The sequence below is a fragment of the Salvelinus fontinalis genome, chromosome 30, assembly GCF_029448725.1.
Source record: "Salvelinus fontinalis isolate EN_2023a chromosome 30, ASM2944872v1, whole genome shotgun sequence".
In the NCBI taxonomy this organism is placed as follows: domain Eukaryota; kingdom Metazoa; phylum Chordata; class Actinopteri; order Salmoniformes; family Salmonidae; genus Salvelinus; species Salvelinus fontinalis.
Genome location: NC_074694.1, coordinates 24,358,806 through 24,381,607, shown reverse-complemented (window position 1 = coordinate 24,381,607; position 22,802 = coordinate 24,358,806). Strand labels below are relative to the sequence as shown.

General features: G+C 44.6%; 1 protein-coding gene across 1 annotated transcript; it reads right to left on the bottom strand.

The window, feature by feature from the left end:
- Window positions 1–1,346: 1,346 nt before the first annotated feature.
- On the bottom strand, window positions 1,347–22,322 carry fbxw10 (F-box and WD repeat domain containing 10). Its single transcript, XM_055890132.1, has 15 exons — window positions 21,688–22,322; window positions 20,391–20,588; window positions 19,038–19,283; window positions 15,063–15,190; window positions 13,468–13,581; window positions 13,143–13,249; window positions 12,724–12,927; window positions 12,326–12,447; window positions 11,579–11,733; window positions 11,206–11,348; window positions 10,921–11,079; window positions 4,125–4,411; window positions 3,454–3,654; window positions 2,609–3,311; window positions 1,347–2,462 (listed from the first exon to the last, which is right to left on the bottom strand). The coding sequence occupies exons 1-15, from the start codon at window positions 22,217–22,219 to the stop codon at window positions 2,234–2,236; spliced, it is 3,528 nt and encodes a 1,175-aa protein (XP_055746107.1). The 5' UTR covers window positions 22,220–22,322; the 3' UTR covers window positions 1,347–2,233.
- Window positions 22,323–22,802: the final 480 nt, after the last annotated feature.

The following is a 22,802-nucleotide window of genomic DNA, read 5'->3' as shown; positions in this document are numbered from 1 at the left end:
CTTCCAGTTCTCTGCTGCCAATGACTGGAACAAATTGCAAAAATCGCTGAAGTTGGAGACTTATATCTCCCTCACTAACTTTAAGCATCAGCTATCTGAGCAGCTTACCGATCGCTGCAGCTGTACATAGCCCACCCAACTACCTACCTCATCCCCATATTGTTTTTATTTACTTTTTTCTCTTTTGCACACCAGTATTTCTACTTGCAAATCATCATCTGCACATCTATCACTTGTGTTAATTTGATAAATTGTAATTACTTCGCTACTATGGCCTATTTATTGCCTTACCTCCTTACTCCATTTGCACACACTGTATATATATTTTTCTATTGTGTTATTGACTGTACTTTTGTTTATCCTATGTGTAACTCTGTGTTGTTTTTTGTCGCACTGCTTTGCTTTATCTTGGCCAGGTCGCAGTTGTAAATGAGAACTGGTTCTCAACTGGCCTACCTGGGTTAAATAAAGGTAAAATAAAAAAATTGGATGAGTCATTTATATTCCATTCAATGTAACATTGATAGGTTTAGGCTACTACATGATACTCAAATGTTCCCTATGTCCATCATGAGGTTGATATAACCTAGCCTATGAATAAAAGTTTATAACAGGTCGAGAGACAAATTGGAGTAATCAAGGTAACAGCCAGTGACACATTCAATACCAGCCTTGCACACTGATCTAGGGTGTAACCATTAGTCCAAACAGTTTCTATTGGACAAATTCAGGTAGGTTTAACCCCGTTTCGTTCCATTTGCTTCTGTTTAAGAAACGTTGGTAACACTTGACACCCAGTGTCACAACACGTTGACATGGTCATAACCATATCATAATATGTCACAACAGCTGACATAACCTGTCATAATATGGTCATAACACTGTCATAACCCATATTTACACCTGTTTGACATATATTGGGTTATTTAATGGGTGGTTATGACACCTACATTAGTGTCAAAACCCACACTTATTAAATTATTTATTTCCCTGGCAAGAAGTTTCCTTTCGTTTGAAAGTTTGTTTCTTAATTCCTTTGTTGTTGTTGTAATGAATTCTTAACAGTTATGTTTTTTTGAACATGCATTATGACCATCCTGTGTCATTTTACTTGGACTAAGAAAATGCACTTTATAACACCATCATAATCATATAAGCCAGATAGGCCTATCACTTACATGCCCTTATGTCAGTCATCAGTCAAAAAGAGGGTGTCTGCTCCTGAAATCTGCTCATGCGTGCGTCCCAGTAATCAGCAACAGAGTATTGTGGTAAGTGCATGTATGACATCAATATGTGCGCAGTTACAATGATAATTTAATATGTTACATTTCTGAAAATACTGTTGCATACGGTTACATAGAAATACACACTGTTGACAAGTAGGCTATGGTGTAATATTATGTTTTGCCTTGTGTGGTAGGTTGCGTGTTATGACATTATGTCAGCTGTTATGACATATTATGACATGGTTATGACCATGTCATAACGTATTATGACGCTGGGTGTCAAGTAAAGTGTTGCCATCATTTTTTCAACAGAATCAACGATATGAGTACACCCCTGATCACCCGCACAGTTCACTTTCATTGCAGCCACATACAAACAGCATCATCACTTTGCTTGTTGTATAATTCCTTCTCTCATCTAAGTGCTCTCCTCTCACCTTTTCCCATCGCTTGTGGACTTCAGTGGGAAGTAGTGATTGAGTGCCTAGTTCTGGAGGAAGGAGAGATTATTGGGATGGAAACCCCTATGACCTCTCTCTCTGAGCTGACTGACCAACACAGATGGTATTATACTGACCCCTACTGGACACTGGGGCAATATTCAGGTTGAGTTTGGAACATATCAACATATGCTCACTTTGAAAAAATACAAATTTCTGACACAAAACAGGTGAGGTAAAAATCATTCATTAGACCAGATAAAGAAAATAATCTGCTATCTCCTCATCAGATTACAAAAATAATATATGGATTGGTGGGAGTAGAGAAATGCATCTATATATTTACATGATACACAAGTGGGGCACATAGTCTCTTTAAAAATAACTCTTGCATAGAAAGTTCAGGATCAGCAAACCAAGAGACAAGCCACCAGGGGGGAGAATCATACATGCAAAAGCCCTGGGCTCTATTCTTGCCCTGGCATGGTCACACAGTTCAAAAAGCTCCATGTGTGTATTGGGTTTAGCCAGCCAAACACCTGTCCAGCTGAGTCTCAGACAATTTCAGATGTAGATCTCATGGCCCAGCTCAGGGGCATACACCTGGTCCTGCTTGGGGAAGTCTAAGGCACGGACACCTTTGACCTTCATCTTCCAGACCCCCTTCCTCTGTCTGTCCTGGTCATTCCTGGTCCTATAGCATCCCTCCCCCTGCTGATTCAGTTGGTGGTTCTGGACCCTGAAGTACTCCTCCAACTGGGTGTCTGTGTGGAGCCTGAAGGCCCCACGCTCCCTGAGTGAATTAATGAATAAATTAATTAATAGATGGATAGGAAGAAATCAAGAAATACTTAAAAATTAGTTTGGCAACATAAAGGCATACCATCATAGAGATCTTATAATGTATTTGTTCTATGTGTAATTCTATGCATATCATACCTGAATGGGTCTAGAGGGTTGTACTGGCTAATGGTCTTATTGGGCATCTCAAAGTCCACGTGGCGTCCTGGCCGCTTGCTGCTCACCCTCATGAACATGCGCTGCGGGGCCTGGACATTTGACTGGGCCGTGGTAGTGAATGCCCCCACCTTACGCACCGCCAGACCCGCTATACCACAGGAGGTCTGGGGCCTCTTCTTCTCTGGCTCGGGGCATGGCGTGCGCTGGGTGGAAGCTGCGTGGCTGGTGTGAGGCCGCATCACAGCTGGGGAGGGACTGCTGGAACAGACTTCACGGCTGTCGAGGGATTGCCTCAGTTTGAGATCCAGAGTGCGGGTCATAAGGGGGACGTAGGTCTTGGTCATGCCATGTTGCAAGACCTGGTGGCTGGGTCCTGCTGGGGCCTTCTGTGACTGACTCTGGGGGCTCTGTTTTGGGGTTGTAGGTGGGAATGGTGAGGCGTGGGGCTCTGGATCCACTCCCTGGACAGGTGGAGGGGAGCCCCAGGCATCTCGTACCTGGGCATTGAGTTTCATGTTGGCCCCGGCTTGGTCGCTTCCCTGCGGCTGGTGGGTGGAGTTGACCTTGAGGAGGACATGCTGAGGGGTGACGGGCCGATGGGGCCCCCTCTTCTTCACTCGGTCTTTCACTGCTTTCTCGCTGCGCGTCAGCACCCACTTAGTCATCACAGACAGCTCCCTGGCTGTGAGAGGGTGCATATACGGTTGATTACAAGGAACAATAGTAAACATGCACTTTGTTATACAGCCATAAGGACTATAGTCTGTCTCGATTCTGTCGCTCTCAATTACGTTCAACTTCTATTGCATTCCATTCTATCTCACCTGAGCCAGTGGTTTCGCTCCTGGGCGTGTGACTGGCCCTGCTTTGGGAGTCCTGGCTGTGTCCGCTGACTGGTCTTCCAGGAGAAATGGCCGAGGGGGGCTTGGTGATGAACTCTGGCTGCAGGTCAATGTAGGCCCGGCTCCTACGGTGGCCCTGAAGCTCACTCCACGTGGCCGGCCTCATAGACTCCTGCTGCGCAGCTTTGGAGAGCAGAGAGACCACAGAAATATAATTAGTAGAACGAGGAAAAAGGGTCTCAGATCATGGCAATTTGACTGCATCCTCATGGAAATTATATTTCTATGTCAGAGACCTTGATAAAGTATAGTCACAGCAGGATGATATTAGCCTAGCCTGGTGGTTCAGTCTGTTTGTGCTTTATCCCATGCTCTATGTTCTGTAGACCACTATTATATGGTTGTTATGCCATACATGCATGTAACAATCAATGAATACAGAGGTGTCTGCAAACTGAAATAACACACTATTTCAGAGCAATATTCAGGGTTTTGTCTGGACATAGATGAGAGACAGAAGATAAATCATGAGGGTAGAGGAAGGTGTCTGGAAAGACATGGGGTTAATAAAAGCGAGCGATAATGGAGCGATATTCAGGTTGAATTTAAGGCTAGCAGTAGGCTAATCGGCTACCAGACCCAAAGACACTCACCCTGTGCTCGGCGCATGCTGGGGGCTGACAGAGAGCGTGCATGGTGGGACAGCTCGGGCCTCCCCGGCTTCTTGCCCTCACGGTCGTAGATCTTACGATTGGACGAGCCCACCTGTGTCATGCGCTCAGCCCGCACGTTGGAGTAGGGGTACTTGTCTTTATTGAGCATGCTTTTAAGAGTACCCCTGAACTCGTTAAAGAACTCCCTCTCGGCCAGCACGGAGTAATCCCAGCGCACCCTGGTGAACTGGTAGATCAGAACACTGGTCTTCGTGTTCACCACCATACTGGGAGGGAGAGACGGAGGGTGGAAAAGAAAGAGAGGAAGAATAACAAAGTTATGACTATAACTACTGTTCCCTGAAGGAGGGAAATGAGAGGTACAACATACTATGGGGAGTTGCACTCCCGCGACTTCGGTTGAAGGATCTCAAATCACGCCTGACAAGGCCAATGTAATCCGCGCCTCGCTGGAAGCCCCACCTTCCAAAGGTGATAAGTGTGAAACTTGGATTCATTCCTTCAATTTAACACCGCTTTTCACCGAGCCCAGGAACGGGTGGCGTGTTTCCAAACAGATTTTGGACCTCATTTCCCTCCTTCAGGGAACAGTAGTTATAGTCATAACGTTCCCTTTCAGTCAGTCAACTTCGGTACAACACACTGTGGGGAAATAGAATCACGCCCCATGACGACTCCAACAGATACTAAATGAAACGGCCCATGGCAGACCACTCAGACATGCCCCCACAAGATGTGGCACACTGTGAGCAGTGACATCCAAGCGATAAAACCTCACAAAAGTCTGTGGTGATGCCCAACTCGCCGCAGCACAAATATCTCATATAGTCAACCCTTTTAACAACAGCCAAAACGCTGGCAGGGCCCTGGTGGAGTGCGCACGTACACCGCTAGGTAACCCTTGCTGCTATTTGCAGGGGAGCCTCCACAATCCAGCTGGATAAAGAGTGCCTTGCCACGAACTGGATTAGCAAAACAGACTAAAAAGCTGGTCACATAACCGAACATTCCTGGTCCGTAAAATGTATGTGCATAACGCTAGCATAGCACATAGAGCATGTAACCTCTGTTGCTCTTCAGAACCAAAAGGAGGAGGCAAAAAGGAAAATGTCTCAAAAGCTAAGGACCTATAGGACATAGCCATGAGGTTCAGGGCAAAGGCCTCATTTGGACGCAACGTCACCTTAGAGTCGTCTTGGGCGAACTGAGTACAGAAACGATGTACGAATAACGCGTGAAGGAACCTTTAGCTGAGGCCAAAGCCTCGGGCAAGGTTTTACAGGAGAGGATCTTCAGATCCACAGACTCCAGTGGTTCAAAAGGAGGCCACACACAGAGCATCCCAACCCAAATCCCAAGTCGGCGGAATAGGTTGAGAAACCGGCCTGAGATGGCGCCCATCCTTTAAGAACCCTCCAGGACACAAGCCCTGCTGTGGCGCCATTCATTTCACCATGACACGCTCAAATAGACGCCATGTACACTTTCAAAGTGGAGAATGAATGACCCTGCTCTGAAAAGGAACAATGCCTTTATTTTGGGACCAAAGTAGAGGTCTGTGCAGGACAGATTTCTTCCTCCCGCATCTTTTCATACTGCACCCGCTGGCTTTCTGTCTGACTACCAAGCACACATACAGCCCTCCCGTGGAAAAAAGGAGCCCTTGCGGACGAATAGTAGCATGTTCGGAGGTAAACCTCTAGCCGCGAGATTGGACATCTGAGGGGCCAAGTCCACAGACCCCATATTTCTGTCCGAGGGTGCCAAACCTGCCTGTGCACCTGGAATAGTTGATCCCTGCACAGCGAGAGTTGCCACGGGACCCTGCCCAATAGGCGGCCGATCTGCGCAAACCATGGTTGCTTGGACTACGAGTAGCACAAAATTAAACTACAAGCCCTCCAGGAACACCCTCCCCAACGCTCGGCTTCCTCATCGAGAAAAACTGACGACAATGCGCGTTTTGTAAATATCTACGTTGGCACTGCCGAAAACCACCCAGGGGTGTAGCCTCCATTCCTGAGAGAGGGTGATATCTGGGTAAAAGATCTGGACCCAAGCTAGAGGCAATCGAGGACATGCATCCCCAAAGGGAGAGTATGTGTGCACTGCTCCCCAGCAATAGGGAGCGATCCAAAGTTAGGAGGGAGAGAGACAGAGTCTCTTCGGGATCGTTGATGCACTGACATATTGTACCAACATATTGTCGGCTCTGACCAGCACAAGCTGGCCCGACAAAAGCAGGGAGAAGCGCCAGATAGACTGTTAGGACTTCCAGGTAATTGATATGCAGTGCACTTAGCACCAGGGTCCATACCCCCCGAATAGAGTTGCCTTCGTACAGCTTACCCCACACTCAGCCCATGGGAGACCCCTGACAATAGCAGAGGGTCCCAGCACTGGGCCATGGCCCATGGGCATGACAGGGACACCTGAAGCAACCGGATTAGGCTGCAAGATGCATCCAGGTGAGTGGCTAGCCCACAGCGCTGGAAGGTCCCCATCAACAACAGCCCCACGGGAACAACTTCCATCACATAAGCCATCATCCCCAGTAGGCATAGGCACTGGCAAAAATGCACTGTGTGCCTCAGATGAAATATGGCTAAGCAGAGTTGGAATCTGGACACCCTCCGTGGGGATAGAAAAGTGCAATAAGCTAATTAGTCTAGCTCGAGACCCAGAAATGGAATGTGCTGAGATGGGGTCAGACAGCTCTTTTTCAGGTTTCTTATGAAGCCTAGAGACTGAATACAGGAAAGTAGCATGGATGTGTATAACACTGCTTGCCCCCTCGACTCCGCTTCCACCAGCCAATTGACTGAAATAGCCAGCAGCTCATGAGCATTCAGAGTTTGTAGACTCTGAGGTGCTTTTTGAGGGCACGTACTGTAGGTCTAAAATGGGAGGTAAAGTCACATTCCTTTTCCGAACCAGGAAGTACTGGCTGTACCAGCCAACCTGGATCTTCGACATAGGAACCGCTCAGATTGCCTGCTTCTAGAGACGGGAGGATATCTCCTCCCTCAAAACGGGCGTTGAGGCCTCGGTAACAGTTGACGTGATGCCACTGCAGAAGCGTGGGGGACGCACAACAAATTGTAGCCAGTACCCTGACGTCACTTTTCGCTTGATCCAGGGCAACACTGCGCATGCACGCCATTGGTCGGAGCAGACAGTGAGCCTCCTGTGAAGTGCCATCTGAAGGGGCGGAACACCACATTGTGGACTGGGAGAGATTGATTATTTTTCCATTTCCATCACTCTTGACAACCGTGTGTCTGAACATGGAGAAGGTACACTTTCCATCAAACTCTCATGTGCGAGAAACAAAACATTTGATATGCATGAACACTGTGAAACTTGGGGTTGAAAAAACTGTGTGTATGTGCCAAGGTTTGCCTAAAGCCCGGTCCACCCTGGGTACAAGGGGTCGTGTCCAACCCTGCTTGTTCCCTCGACTCTGCTACCAACCACCAATCGCCTACAGGGCCCATAACCTGCATCACTAGACACCTCATAGGGACTAATGAGCTACAGGCAGAAATCAACAATGTTCCCGGGGCCACCCATATGTGACCCGGGAGCACGCATGACGGTAAGTCGCTTTGGATAAAAGCGTCTGCTAAATGACATACAGTGCATTCGGAAAGTATTCAGAGACCTTTACTTTTCCCACATTTTATTACTTTAAGGCCTTACTCTGAAATTGATTAAATTGTTGTTTTATCCATCAGTCTACACACCATACCCCATAATGACAAAGCAAAAACAGGCATTAGAATTTTTTGCAAATTTATAAAAAATTTATAAACTGAAATATTACATTTACATAAGTATTCCGACACTGTACTCAGTACTTTGTTGAAGCACCTTTGGCAGCGATTACAGCCTTGAGTCTTCTTGGGTGTGACACTACAAGCTTGGCACACCTGTATTTGGGGAGTTTCTCCCATTCTTCTCTGCAGATCCTCTCAAACTCTGTCAGGTTGGATGGGGAGCGTCGCTACAGTTATTTTCAGGTCTCCAGAGATTTTTGATTGGGTTCAAGTCTGGGTTCTGGCTGGGCCACTCAAGGACATTCAGAAACCACTCCTGCGTTGTCTTGGCTGTGTGCTTAGGGTCGTTGTCCTGTTGGAAGGTGAACCTTCGCCCCAGTCTGAAATCCTAAGTGCTCTGGAGCAGGTTTTCATCAAGGATCTCGCTGTACTTTGTTCCGTTTATCTTTTCCTCAATTCTGACTAGTCTCCCAGTCCCTGCCGCTGAAAAACATCCCCACAGCATGATGCTGCCACCACCATCCTTCACCTTAGGGATGGTGCCAGGTTTCCTCCAGAGGTGACGGTTGGCATTCAGCGAAATAGTTCAATCTTGGGTTCATCAGACCAGAGAATCTTGTTTCTCATGGTCTGAGAGTCCTTTAGCTGCCTTTTGGCAAACTCCAAGCGGGCTGTCATGTGCCGTTTACTGAGGACTGGCTTCCGTCTGGCAACTCTACCATACAGGCCTGATTGGTGGAGTGCTGCAGAGATAATTGTCCTTCCTCCACAGAGGAACTCTGGAGCTCTGTCAGAGTGACCATCGAGTTCTTGGTCACCTCCCTGACCAAGGCCCTTCTCCCCTGATTTTTCAGTTTGGCCGTGCAGCCAGCTCTAGGAAGAGTCTTGGTGGTTCCAAACTTCTTCCATTAAGAATGATGGAGGTCATTGTGTTCTTGGGGACCTTCAATGCTGCAGAAATGTTTTGGTACCCTTCCCCAGATCTGTGCCTCGACACAATCCTGTTTCGGAGCTCTACGTACAATTCCTTCTACCTCATGGCTTGGTTTTTGCTCTGACGTGCACTGTCAACTGTGAGACCTAATATACACAAGTGTGTGCCTTTCCAAATCAATTTACCACAGGTGGACTCCAATCAAGTTGTAGAAACATCTAAAGGATTATCAATGGAAACAGAATGCACCTGAGCTCAATTTTGAGTCGCATAGCAAAGGGTCTGAATCCTTATGTAAATAAGGTATCCGTTTTTAAATGTTCATACATTTGAAAAATATTCTACAAATCAGTTTTTGCTTGTCCTTATGGGTTATTGTGTGTAGATTGATGAGGAAAATAAATAATTAAATACATTTTAGAATAAGGCTGTAACGTAACAAAATGTGGAAAAAAGGAAGGGGTCTGAATACTTTCCGATTGCACTGTATATTATTATATTATATATTATGAGCCACCTATGGGGAGGGGTGCCCCTTGTGGACAGAAAGGTAATTGCCTAACTTATTTCTCCCATCCTGGTAAGATTGATATGCCCCCTGAACACCATGAACAGAATGGAATGTGGGGTACCAATGGGGCATTAAACATGGACAAGCTTCCAATACATGAGACTGAATAGCCTGCATTAAGCCCGGACCCTTATGGGCACAGAGGGCTCTGGAAATGGCTGATGTAGCACCCCGTTTACCATAACAAAACGTGGGGGCACTGCCATCACAGTAATGTTTTTGCAAAGTGGCGCACTGGTTGCTCAGACCTGTGCTAAGGCCCCTCATTCCAGGGTTACCCGAGACAGTGATTTGGGGGCTGCTTCCTAATTGGAGGAGCACGCAAGCCCCGCTTTCTCCACTCCTTCCATCTTGAAATTAGGAATTGGGTTGCCTAATGCTGGGGGAACACCAGTAAGCTTCATTCACTGGAAGTGAAAAAAAATTGTAACCAACGTTAGCCAGGATGTTCTTTAGTCTAAGCTAGGCTAGCTAGCATCTTTGACCGCAGCACCATCCATTTTGAATAACCAAACGACTTAACGCTACGTATACTAAACAACAGAGCTACCCAAGCAACTCCATCAGATGCAGGAATAGTATAGTATTAGCTAGCTCTCCTCGATGAGTTAGCTAACCTTAGCTAGCATGGTCTCAAAAGTCTATGTAGGACTGGATCACCGAGGTGGGACCGGACCCTTCATTGACAAGTCTGGGAAGAAAGGGCAAGCAGTGCTTGACCGAGGCAGACACAGGCGGTGGAGGGGTACCCACCGAAACTGGCCACCCTCTCTCTTCGAGTAGCCTCCCATAACTGGTGACAGAGCATACTGGAGTCAGGTTGAGAGCGGGCAGCGAACGACACACACCCAGGCAGACAAAACATTTGCTCTGACCAAAGAGCAAATCCATCTCCGCATCCCACAACTCGGACAGCCGAGGTACGGGCACTCGGGAGAGGAAGTCACTATCAGAAACACCAAGCCCCCTTAAGAATGCTACACGATTGTTAAGAGTACCTGCTCGTGGACTAGTAGGGGAACAGTGCCAGCTATCCCCTAGTCCTTCACACAAACTGATTTGAGCAAGTGCATGCCAGAGCATGCCAACGAGCCGAGACATACAAGACAACAATCGTGAGTATCTATTTATTTATTTGGGCATGGTCGTGAACACTAACCCGGCTTAGCCTTCGTCGTCTAGGTTGCATTTTTTGCCATCTTATTAATTGGTATAGCCAGGCCAAGCAATCCGTCAGGCGTGATTTTACATCCTTCAACCGAAGTCTCAAGAGTGTGACTCCCCATAGTATGTTGTACCGAAGTTGACTGATTTAAATGGAACCAGGAGGGGCAGAGAAGAGAGGGAGATGTCTTAAAGACATACGCTTCTGGGTAAAATCATGGTTGTCAAAGTAAAAATTAAATGAATGATTACTCACTTGTTGATTTAAGTGAAATTAATGATCACTAACTTGTTGTTGTGTGGGTGCAGGGACAGTACAGTACTTACTTGTTGTTGTGTGTGTGCAGGGACTGGATAGGGCTGTGTTGACCCCCAGCCTTGATGACTCTCAGGCAGTCCCCTGTCAGGAAGTTGAAGATGCGGATCTTCCCGTCCCCACAGCCGGTAATGACACGCAGGAAGAGGTAGATCAGCGCCAGGACCTCCCTACAGGATGACAAACATACACACACACACTCACAGCATTTAACGAACCTCAAGATAAACCAGTCAAAAACAGTACCAAAAACAAAAGTACTTGTTCTTTTTTGTATGACATTTTTTTATGCTCACTTTGGATGGCGATAGGTCATCAGGTTCTTCTTTATGTCACAATTGGTGCTCCAGGCCATGACCTGTCCATCAGAACCACCTGACAGGATGTGCCACTGGTCGAAGAACAGACACTTTACAGAGCTCTGGTGGGCATCGATTACCTGGAAGACAAGACAGGGACTTTGGTGAGGACAGTGTCAATTTCACTCAAAAAACATTTAAATCAAAACCTATTGAAATGGGAGACCCAATTCCATGTGCCCTTGTTTGAGTTTACTGTACATCTTTTCTTCTGACCACTAGATAAGACTCCTGAAAATATAGATATGGATGCCTTTTGTGTAAAAAGGTCAATGAAGACATAGACCTGACAGAGTACAGACCATCTTACCTTGAGGAGTGAGGCGGTCTCCATACCCCACATTTTGACCAGCCCTTTGTCACAGCTGCTCATCACTAGAGCCTTGTCTATCTTCACACACAGGATGGGGTTGTGGTGCCTAAACTTCAGCTTCTCATAGCAATGCCCTGTCTGCAGGTTCCACACTGCCGTGGAGGTGAAAGCACACAGTTACTAACACACAAAACAAGGTTGATACATTTTCAAGCAAACTGCCTGACATGCTGACTACACCAGCCACCAACTATATTAATTAGGGGTCGAAACACACATCAAATATTCATAGACATTTAGCTAGCTAGCTGTTGCTTGTAGTTTGTCATGGGACATGAACATTGGGTTGTTATTTTACCTGACATACATATAGTCTTCTTTTTATCTGGTTCTTTGTAGAATTTTGACACGGAGTCATACAAAATCGTGTGTTTTTCTACTCCAACGATTAATCCACAGATAAAAAGGGAAACCTAGCTAGTTTTTAGTTAGTTATCTTTAGTTATCATTCCTCGTTTGTCTTTCAAGCATCCACGTGGGTTTGTATCTTCCTGATATCCAATAAGGAGGGAACTTGCAGCATGTGGAGCGCCTCACATAGAACCAACTTCTATTTTAGTGCCTGGCTATGCAGATGCTCGTTCACGCATATTGAATGGTGTGGGTGAAATTGTTAAATAACATGTATGTGTAAACGCTCACACGCAACGTGGCCGGTGAGGTTTACGTCTGACACTTACTTACCTTTGACTTTGCAATCATTGGCCCCTGAGACTAGACAATTCCCATGCAGGTCCAGGCAGTTGATGGTACCCAAGTGGCCACGGAAGAGCATAAGGCATACGCCTGTTTTCAGATTCCAACACCTATAGTGAATGTACAGTATATATCAAACCAGTCATTCATAAAGACTCAATAAGTATCATCACCTAAATTAGCAAGGTCAACTACAATTTACAGTAAATCACAAGTTTAGCATTAAAAACACAGTCATTCTTCATCACAGTCATTGCTGTGTTTTCAAACCAAATTCAAAAACCCATAGAATTGAGTAATACGGGTCCAAACTACCCATGATGGTCTCATTGACTAGAGATGCCCATTCTAGTAATTCTATTTCTATTTCTTTACCATCCTCCTACCTGATGCTGAGGTCGTAGCTGGCGCTAATGACCAGTCCTCTCTCCTCACAGAGCAGCAGGGCCCTGATGGAGCCGGCATGGCCCTGGATCACCGGGGACACCTCTTTCAGTGTCAGCACGTCCAGCAGACGCACCACGCGGTCCTTGGACCCCACGGCCACCAGCTGACCTCCACTGTAGTGCACCACCCTGGAGGGGTCTTCCCTGTTGACCACAACAAAGATACATCAGTTACGTCTCAAATGGCCCCAATGCACTACTTTTTCATACGCCTCTGGTCAAAAGTAGTTCACTATATAGGGAATAGGGTGTCATTTCAGACGCACTCCCAGACTTTGAAATATAGGCCTTGTTACTGTATTATTTGCATGCAGCAGGTGCTATAATGTTACAAAGACACTGTGGTTACCGTTACCGACCTGTCCAGCAGCACCAGAACGTTGTACACTCCACAGTAGACATTGCGCTCTTCCATCTGTATGGCTCGGGTTGTAACGCCAGCATAGATGGCCTCAAAGCCCCTCTCCTGTAGGACAGACAACCACAGATAGCCAGTACAAACGTCAGAGGATCATATCCTAGTCATCAGAATATAGAATAGAATCGTCATCTGCTTTTCGCAAGCCCCAAAAGACACACACACACACATACGATGAAAGCAGCATCCCCTAGAGCAGTTTTGTCATTTGGGATAAGTGGTGACGTTGATTGATATGATAATAAGGTAGATAGTGATGTGTTTACCTGTCTGATTTTGGAAAAGATTTCTCCGTGGTGCATGTGCTTCTCATCCTCCCTGATGGGCACTAGGACCTTGCGGACTTTGGCATATGTAGAGCTGACACCTGTAGTGTTGCTCTGAGAGGGGGGAAAAAGTCACACAGGTTTATATTAACATGTACTTAGCATGCCATGATGATAATGGACAACCTGTCATCTGTGTGATCTCTAGATTATCTTGAGCTACTTTTAAAATCAATTAATCAATATATTTGCTAAGTGGCATAAAAAATCTAAATCCAAGCACTTGTGTGGGTTTGCAAGCTAAAAGGCCTTTAAAGAGCAATGAATCCCTTTGAAATTGGCCTATGTGGCATCGATATGAGTCAGAAACAGTTATTCTAGTGTCAAAATGTACTACAAAGTGTGAATAGGATAATCTTGGTCATAAAGTCAGTCTGGTCTAAAACGAGTTTGGAACATCCGTGTGTCACAACGGATAAATGTAGGTTGGGTTTTGATTTGATGATGTCCATTTACCTACTAAAATGGGGTGAACAGCTACAGTGATTGCTCTCTATCCAATATCATAGACAGTGAGGCAGACCTGCCCAGCACAAAACAACACGTTGCGCATTTAAAAAAATACATATATATACACTGCACTAAATACCTTAGATGTAATATTACACAACTTAAACATCCTTGCCAAAAATGTCAAAATGAATTTAATATTTATTCAGTTATCTTCGATTTTTTATGAAATAGGCTTATGCATGGCATCTACAGTGTGTGACGGGGACAAACATTAACCAAATGCAGAATTGGTCAGAAAACACACCTCCAAGACTGAAATCTTGGTTTCCTAATGAGAAACAGAAAAACACAAGTGCCAATTGGCATGTTCAGTCACTCTTTAATGTGTGGGCTAGATCATTATTGAAATACACCAACGCGTTTCATCAAGGTGAAGCCGTTAGCTGAAACATGTTGGTGTATTTTAATAATGGCCCACCCATTTAATAACTAGCCCACCCATGAAAAGCTTTTTAACTTGCAAACCCACACAAGTGCCTTGACTTTGATTTTTTTATGCCACTTGGCAAAGATATTGAGTGTTTGATTGATTTTAAAAGTGGCTCAAGATACTCTGGGGATTATAACGATGCACACATTAAATCTAAATCAGGTGGTTACAAAATTTGGCACTATGTAGGGAATAGTGCCATTTGGGATTTATTGAGATGACTGCATAGTGGTCACAAGTTAGCACAGCCATAAAGTCCTAAAATCTGATTGGAAACCTAATCATAACCTTAATCACACTGCTAACCTTACTAAACCTTACCTTAAATGCAGACCAAAAAGCACCCAAAAAACACACTTTGCAGCTGTCCCATCTAGCGGAAACCGATCAGTTCTGCCTTACTTAAGAGCAAGACTCACTTAGCACTTATTTGTAGTTATTCTTTTCCATTCGCTTTTTTAGTACTATTCCCCTTCAAGAGCAGCTCCTGCTACTTATTTTTCTTCAATAATCAATATCTTTATTGTCCTGAAAAAAATCTGTGTCATTGGTGGATTTAGAGTGTGGTATTTTAATAGTTACCATACAGTACCTGCATCAACATAGCTTGTTTCTCCACCATCTTCTTGGCATTAAGGTCCTCCTGAGTGTCTTCCGTCAGGTATCGCCAGTGTTGGGAGACATCCCTGCAGCTGTTCAGAGAGGTCTTGTCTAGAAGACCTGAAACAAACAGCTTCTGCACTTAAATATTTGAGGGTATGGTGACAGGCAGCCATCCCTCAAAGGTTACAGCAGTCCATACTGTAGATCTAATCGATATGTGGTCCATTGAAGGACGACTACTTGTGATAATTCATAACAGAATGAGAGAATTCGGATTGAAATACTATTCCGTCTGCACCAAGGAAACCTAGGTGATGTCACAAGGCGTTTTGTGTTTAAAAGCATGGAATGAGAAAATTATTCAGAGATAGTGGTTCAAATATTGAACAGTTGTTGAAAAGGTAAATGTCTTTTGTTTAAAAAATAGAAAACTATTATGGTATTTTAAATTATTCATTTTTTTATATAAGAATTGGACCATCATTATGCAAACACAGATATCTTTCAAATGTAAATGAAGGCTTCATAACAACATTTTAACAACACCTCCAAAAGAATTGTTGTACCGATTGCTAAGCAAAGGTTTGTTGTTCTTCCGTCTCATCAATATCCAGGGAGAACATCTCAAGGTAGAGAACAGCTCAAGGTAGAGAACAGCTCAAGGTATGAAGCAGGAGAGGCATAGAGCTTTAAAAGGGTAGCCTTGCTGTCACGTTCCTGACCTTATTTCCTTTGTTCAGTATTATTTAGTTGGTCAGGACGTGAGCTGGGTGGGCATTCTATGTTATGTGTTTCTATGTTGGGTTCATTGTCAACTAGCCTGATATGGTTCTCAATCAGGGGCAGGTGTTTTACGTTTCCTCTGATTGAGAACCATATTAAGGTAGGCTGTTCTCACTGTTTGTGGGTGATTGTTGCCGTGTCTGTGTTTGTTCGCCACACGGTACTGTTTGGTTTGGTTTGGTTTGTTCCTGTTCGTGCGTTCATGTTTTATGTTCTCAAGTTCAGGTCTGTTCACGTCGTTTTTATATTTTGTCAGTGTTCTGTTTAGTTGGATAAATCATTAAAATTCAACATCATGAACATTCACCACGCTGCGCCTTGGTCCTCCTCTCTTCCACATATCGACGAGCGTTACACTTGCAAAACAAAGTCATCACCATGGCATAGCTATTTAGCCCTGATATGTTTCTCTATGGGGCTGATTCAAGGAAATGTCAACAGGTACTTCAATCTAGACAAAAGAAGACAGTGCAGAGTATACCGCTGTCCCTGAACAGAGCCAGACAAACACTGTGCATATCAGGTGGCATAAGGGGTCAGCGAAGTGCACAAGCACAGGTTCACATCTGCACACACTGAATCTGCAATATGATCGACCATATAAACTAGCAGCTAGGGAAGGTATGGAGTAATATTAAGGTAGTCTCAAGGTATTGCTCACCTGAGGTAGAGTACCTCATGATAAGCTGTAGACCACACTATCTACCAAGAGAGTTTTCATCTAAATTTTTCGGAGCCGTCTATTTACCACCACAAACCGACGCTGGCACTAAGAATGCACTCTACGAGCTGTATAAGGCCATAAACAAACAAGAAAATGCTCATCCAGAAGTGGCGCACCTAGTGGCCGGGGACTTTAATGCAGGCAAACTTATCTGTTTTACCTCATGTCACATGTGCAACCAGAGGAAAAAAACTAGACCACCTTTACTCCATACACAGAAAAAAGCTCTCCCTCGCCCTCCATTTGGCAAGTCTGACCATAATTCTATCTTCCTGATTCCTGCTTACAAGCAAAAACTAAAATAGGAATTACATATGACTCGCTCAATACGGAAGTGGTACGATGACGCGGATGCTACACTACAGGACTGTTTTGCAAGCACAGACTGGAAAATGTTCCGGTTATTCATCCAATGGCATTGAGGAGTATACCACCTCAGTCACCGGCTTCATCAATAAGTGCATCGACGACGTCCCCCCCACAGTGACTGTACATACATATTCCAACCAGAAGCCATGGATTACAGGCAACATCCACATCGAGCTAAAGGCTAGAGCTACCACTTTCAAGGAGCAGGACACTAATCCGGACGCTTATTAGAAATCCCGCTATGCCCTCAGACAAACCATCAAACAGGCAAAGCGTCAATATTGAGATTGAAACCTACAACACCGGCTCTGACACTTGTTGGATGTTGTTTTATTATATTATTTATTTAACCTTTATTTAACTAGGCAAGGCTTACAAACTATTACGGACTACAAAGGGAAACACAGCCACGAGCTGTCCAGTGACACAAACCTACCGGATGAGCTAAATGCCTTTTATGCTCGCTTCGAGGCAAGCAACACTGAAGCATGCATGAAGCTGTTCCGGACGACTGTGTGATCATGCTTTCCGTAGCCAATGTGAGCAAGTCCTTTAAACAGGTCAACATTCACAAGGCCGCGGGGCAAGACGGATTACTAGGTCAAGTACTCAGAGCATGTGCTGACCAACTGGCAAGTGTCTTCACTGACATTTTCAACCTCTCCCCGACCGAGTCTGTAATACCTACATGTTTCAAGCAGACCACCATATTATCTTTGCCCAAGAAAGCTAAGGTAACCAGCCTAAATGACTAACGCCTCGTAGCACTCATCTTGGTAGCCATGAAGTGCTTTGAAAGGCTGGTCATGGCTCACATCAACACCATCATCCCAGAAACCCTAGACCCACGCCAATACGCATCCCGCCCCAACAGATGACGCAATCTCAATCGCACTCCACACTGCCCTTTCCCACCTGGACAAAAGTAACACCTATGTGAGAATGCTGTTCATTGACTACAACTCAGCGTTCAACACCATAGTGCCCACAAAGTTCATAACTAAACACCATCATTAAGTTTTCTGACGACACAACGGTGGTAGGCCTGATCACCAGCAACGATGAGACAGCCTATAGGGAGGAGGTCAGAGACCTGGCAGTGCGGTGCCAGGACAACAACCTTGCCCTCAATGTGAGCAAGACAAAGGAGCTGATTGTGCTACACAGGAAAAGGAGGGCTGAACACATACCCATTCACATTGATGGGGCTGTAGTGGAGCGGGTTGAGAGTTTCAAGTTCCTTGGTGTCCACATCACCAACAAACTATCATGGTCCAAACACACCAAGACAGTCGTGAAGAGGGCACGACAATGCCTTTTCCCCTTCAGGAGACTGAAAAGATTTGGCATGGATCTCCAGATCCTCAAAAAGTTCTACAGCTGCACCATCGAGAGCATCCTGAGCGGTTACATTCCCGCCTGGTATGGTAACTGCTTGGCATCCGACGGTAAGGTACTACAGAGGGTAATGCGTATAACCCAGTACATCACTGGGGCCAAGCTTCCTGCCATCCAGGACCTATATACTAGGCGTGTCAGAAGAAAATTGCCAAAGACTCCAGTCACCCAAGTCATAGACTGTTCTCTCCACTCCCGCACGGCAAGCGGTACCAGAGCGCAAAGTCTAGGTCCAAACGGCTCCTTGACAGCTTCTACCCCCAAGCCATAAGACTGCTGTGCAATTAATAAAATGGCCACTCGGACTATTTGAACCCACTCCCCTTTGTTTTTACAATACTGCTACTACCTGTTTATTATATATGCACAGTCACATGTGACAAATACAATTTGATTTGATTCGATAATAGCTGCTGAGACCAGTATTCTTCATGTAGAATACTGGAGAGGGGGATATGCAGTGATGTAGTAGTAAAATAAACAGGTGGGTTAACTGATCACCGGACACGGTGAAAAAAGTTATGCTCCCTATACTTTCAATGCATTTTTTTTCAATTCATGTTTAGTTGCATTTACCCTCCACTACACCTCTGAGGATAGATATTCTCATGTAACACCACAGAGTCCTTTGAATGATAGCTTAGACATGTTTTGGAGGGGTAGAGGGTGGGGGGGTGCATGGTGGCTCACCTAAAATCCTCTTGGCAAGATGAACAGGGAGACCCCGGATGAAGTTTCTGTATCGGCAGACCCCAGCCAGAGAGGTGGAGGACCGAGGGACCACCATCAGAGCAGGGTCGTCTGAACAGGTGGAGTCTGTGTCACTATCCTCCTTCAGCACCCCCATACACACACTGCCAAAGCCCTGCAGGCCTTCAGAGGTAGGGCTGGCACCCACCACCGCCAATGGAGCTACATGGAGTTGGCAGCTCTTGGCTGAAAATAAAGAAACACAGTGAGGTATAAATTCATATTGGACTGGAAATGGGGAACTTTGAAGAGTGCACAAACATTTGACCAACCAAAATGTCAATGATCATTGTAGTCTACTTTGATTAAAATAATAATAATGTATTGGGTGCTTATATTTGTCCTATTAATCAAACATGACATTTTTATCATACCCATTCAGTAACACAGGTACCCCCACTGCAGGAGCAGACTGGGACAAGAATTTGGCCCTGGCATTTTATCCACACCAGCCCCCATCACTGCGCACACCGCCAGCTCACCATTTTGTTTGCCTCCCAGTCTCAGCATCTTTTCTGCTGTCACTCTGTGCTTCTTCTTGTTCTCTGTCTGTCTGCTTATTAACCCTTATACGTTCTACACCTACCCTAAGTGTTAATTACTATTACAGGGCTCCTAACCTCATCCCCAGGCTATTGCACACTGAGCATATACAGTAAGTCTGGGATATCAATGATTCAAAGTAGGCCTTAGTGGGAGTGAATTCTATGGGAGTGACCTACGAACTAATGTATTTGTCATCATTTCATTTTAGTGAATCACATGACTGCATGTGATTCACTAACATCACAACATTTCCCCTTGGTGTCACTGGGTAAATTCAATCAATTCAATCAATTGAATTTACCACAGGTGGACTCCAATCAAGTTGTGGAAACATCTCAAGGATGATCAATGGAAACAGGATGCACCTGAGCTCAATTTCGAGTCTCATAGGAAAAGGGTCTGAATAAGGTATTTCTGTTTTTTATTTTTAATACATTTGCAAAACTTTCTAAAAACCTTTGATTCCCTTTGTCATTATAGGGTATTGTGTGTAGATTAATGAGGGATAAAAATAATGTAATACATTTTAAAATCAGGCTGTAATTTAACAAAATGTGAAAAAAGGGAAGGGGTCTGAATACTTTCCGAATGCACTGTATATATAAAAAAGTGTGTACATTTCAACCAGCCCACCCAACTAAAAACCAACCCTGCCCCACTGCCCTTACAGGTTGTCCATAGATAAGTTACTGACATTCATTCCTGATGGCAACAAAACACAAAAACATTTCTAACAGCAACACTCACAGAGCTCTGGATCATGGCATGTCTCCTGGCCTCCATCGATGGTGTCGATGTCAGTTTCATGGTGCATGTTGACAGGGTCATAGAAAGAGCTGGCACAGATGAGGAGGTCCAGGTCTGGATGACCCTCCTGAGAGTTGAAAGAGTAGGTGGATTCTGAGATAGAGGAGGTGTCATCCTCATGATCCTCATCCTCCAACACTGAAAAGAGAAGTTAGATTATTATGGGTTAAAAATACATCCAGTTTTTCAAATTAGCCTACAATTCATAAAGATAACTTTCACACTTTTGCATGGAATATCATTTCACGTGTGGTCATTATATAGGCAACAAAGGTGCTCAAATGAAAATTTACTTAGTGGAGGACATCAGTAAGTTGTTATAAAACTAATTCAAATCAAATGTTATTTGTCACATGCGCCGAATACAACGGTATAGACTTTACCATGAAACGCTTGCTTACGGCCCTTCCCAACGATGCTGAGTTTAAAAACAATATATATATATCATAAAAAGAAAGATAGTAAGACAAGAAATAAAAGTTATTATATTATATTCCAGGGGTTAGTAGTATAAAGAAAAAATCCATCCAAAACCACTCATTCCTATAATTTACAGTGTTGCATAACACTAATATGTGACAAGGTTGGTAGCAACATGTGACTATCGTTGTGGAAATTTGTTGCAGCTCAAGTTTACTACAACACCCACAATGCAATTCTCTCTATGGACTGGCTACCTGCATAGTACCTACTAGCAAGCGTAGCTACATACACAATAATACCAAAGTTAATATCGGCATGTGAAGTTGCTAGTTAGTGTAGTGCGATTTTACAGCTATCAATTTAGGAGTCTACAATATCCCCATGTTCAACCTGCAGATCTGTGCGTCAGAGAGGAGTATGATATTCGCAATGGCACCATGAAATGCACCCTGGACTGAAGAGGCAGACAAACTGGAGAAACGTTAGACCCTCTGTTAAATTACACATTTCTCGAGGTAGCAATATCGCAAAAATGGCTCATTCGAGAGAAGCCAACCTCGCATTATGACATCGGCCATTATTGAAATCTGACATGTATGAAATAAGTTTTTGCGATCTAAAAGTCGTATTCCTATTAACTTCCAGTGTAGTGAGTGGTTTTATCGCATTGCTACGTCATACCGGCCGAATTTCTGCATACTTGAACGACAATAGCCCACATAAACATGAAATTACCCAGGGAATTGATAGAACATCGGTCAGAGATGCACAAACGCATTCAACATGGGTGAATCTTTACTTTAGGTACCTGTACCGTTAAGTTGGAGGAAGGCCCGTTTTGCTCTAACTATAAGCACACTTGTCAAGTTTCCAAGCATGTGAAGAAGCCCTGTATCGCAGAGGGAAAGAATTCCTAAAAGATAGTTGGATTTTGTCCAGTGGTGGCTGCGACTGAACCAGTCCCAAGTGTCAACCATCTCCATCCCAAGAAGTTTGGTGTCAAGCGCTCGGTCCTGGCTCCAAGTGGTCATATCTTCTGAAACACTTGACTTCTGTCGTGACCTGGTATAGGTGAAATCTTTCCCAAATGTCACTTGCAGTACTCTTTGGATGGTTTCGAGAATCTCGACACTTTGGCACCGCACGAGAATGCCAGTAAGGAATCTCCTTTTGGACGAGTCCCCTGCGCGCGACATCCACTGGGTCGAATCGCGGAGCTTGGAAGTGAAGATGCAAGATTGGCAATTTCCACAGATGTTGAAATCTGCATCTTCCTTCTTGCAACAAAGCCTGTCCACTGTGTCGACTCTATATCCACACTGTTCTTTTAATCCAAAGCGTTTCATTGCGTTGGTTTATTAAGCGTAGTTTAATTCCAAATCTTTTAAAAAAAGGTATGTTTCCGACTGGCTGCACTGCAACCTGGTTGGAAATTCTTATCGCTGTTGCTTGGTGGTTGCCATGCGACTAGCCCAAGGGTTGCTTGTCAACTTTTTTTTGGTTGCCTGGAAACCCGAGGTTGAATTGTATTGAATTCTACGTCGGGCAGAAATTATAGTTTGAAACAGGAAACTTTCCTATCACAACCTTTACAAGCCAGAATGTTGAATAAATTGATATTTTAACGTACAATACCGGTTGTCTGTGCGGTTGGTTCTTTTGGCGGTAGGAATGTGAGACAATATAGGAAAGTATAATCACATCAACCTTTCAAAACACTGGTAGTGCGTTCAGATTTTGATCATTAAAGCATGATCAGAACCATGTAAACTGCACAAGCTCGCCAAGTATGCATGTGTTTTGTGCATGTATTATTATTTGTATCTTGTGCTCATGCTTCAGGTGATGGAAATTGACATAATTATACTTTCCTGTGGATATATTGTCTCATATTCCTACCGCCAAATTGACCAACCGCATGGACAACCG

Coding starts and splice junctions, on each gene's coding strand:
- fbxw10 (XM_055890132.1), bottom strand. CDS start 22,219: ATGAAACGCTTTGGATTAAAAGAACAGTGTGGATATAGAGTCGACACA. Junction 13,582..15,062: donor AACAAGCTATGTTGATGCAG/GTACTGTATGGT, acceptor CCCCCCTCTCAG/AGCAACACTACAGGTGTCAG. Junction 3,655..4,124: donor CAGCATGCGCCGAGCACAGG/GTGAGTGTCTTT, acceptor TGCTCTCCAAAG/CTGCGCAGCAGGAGTCTATG.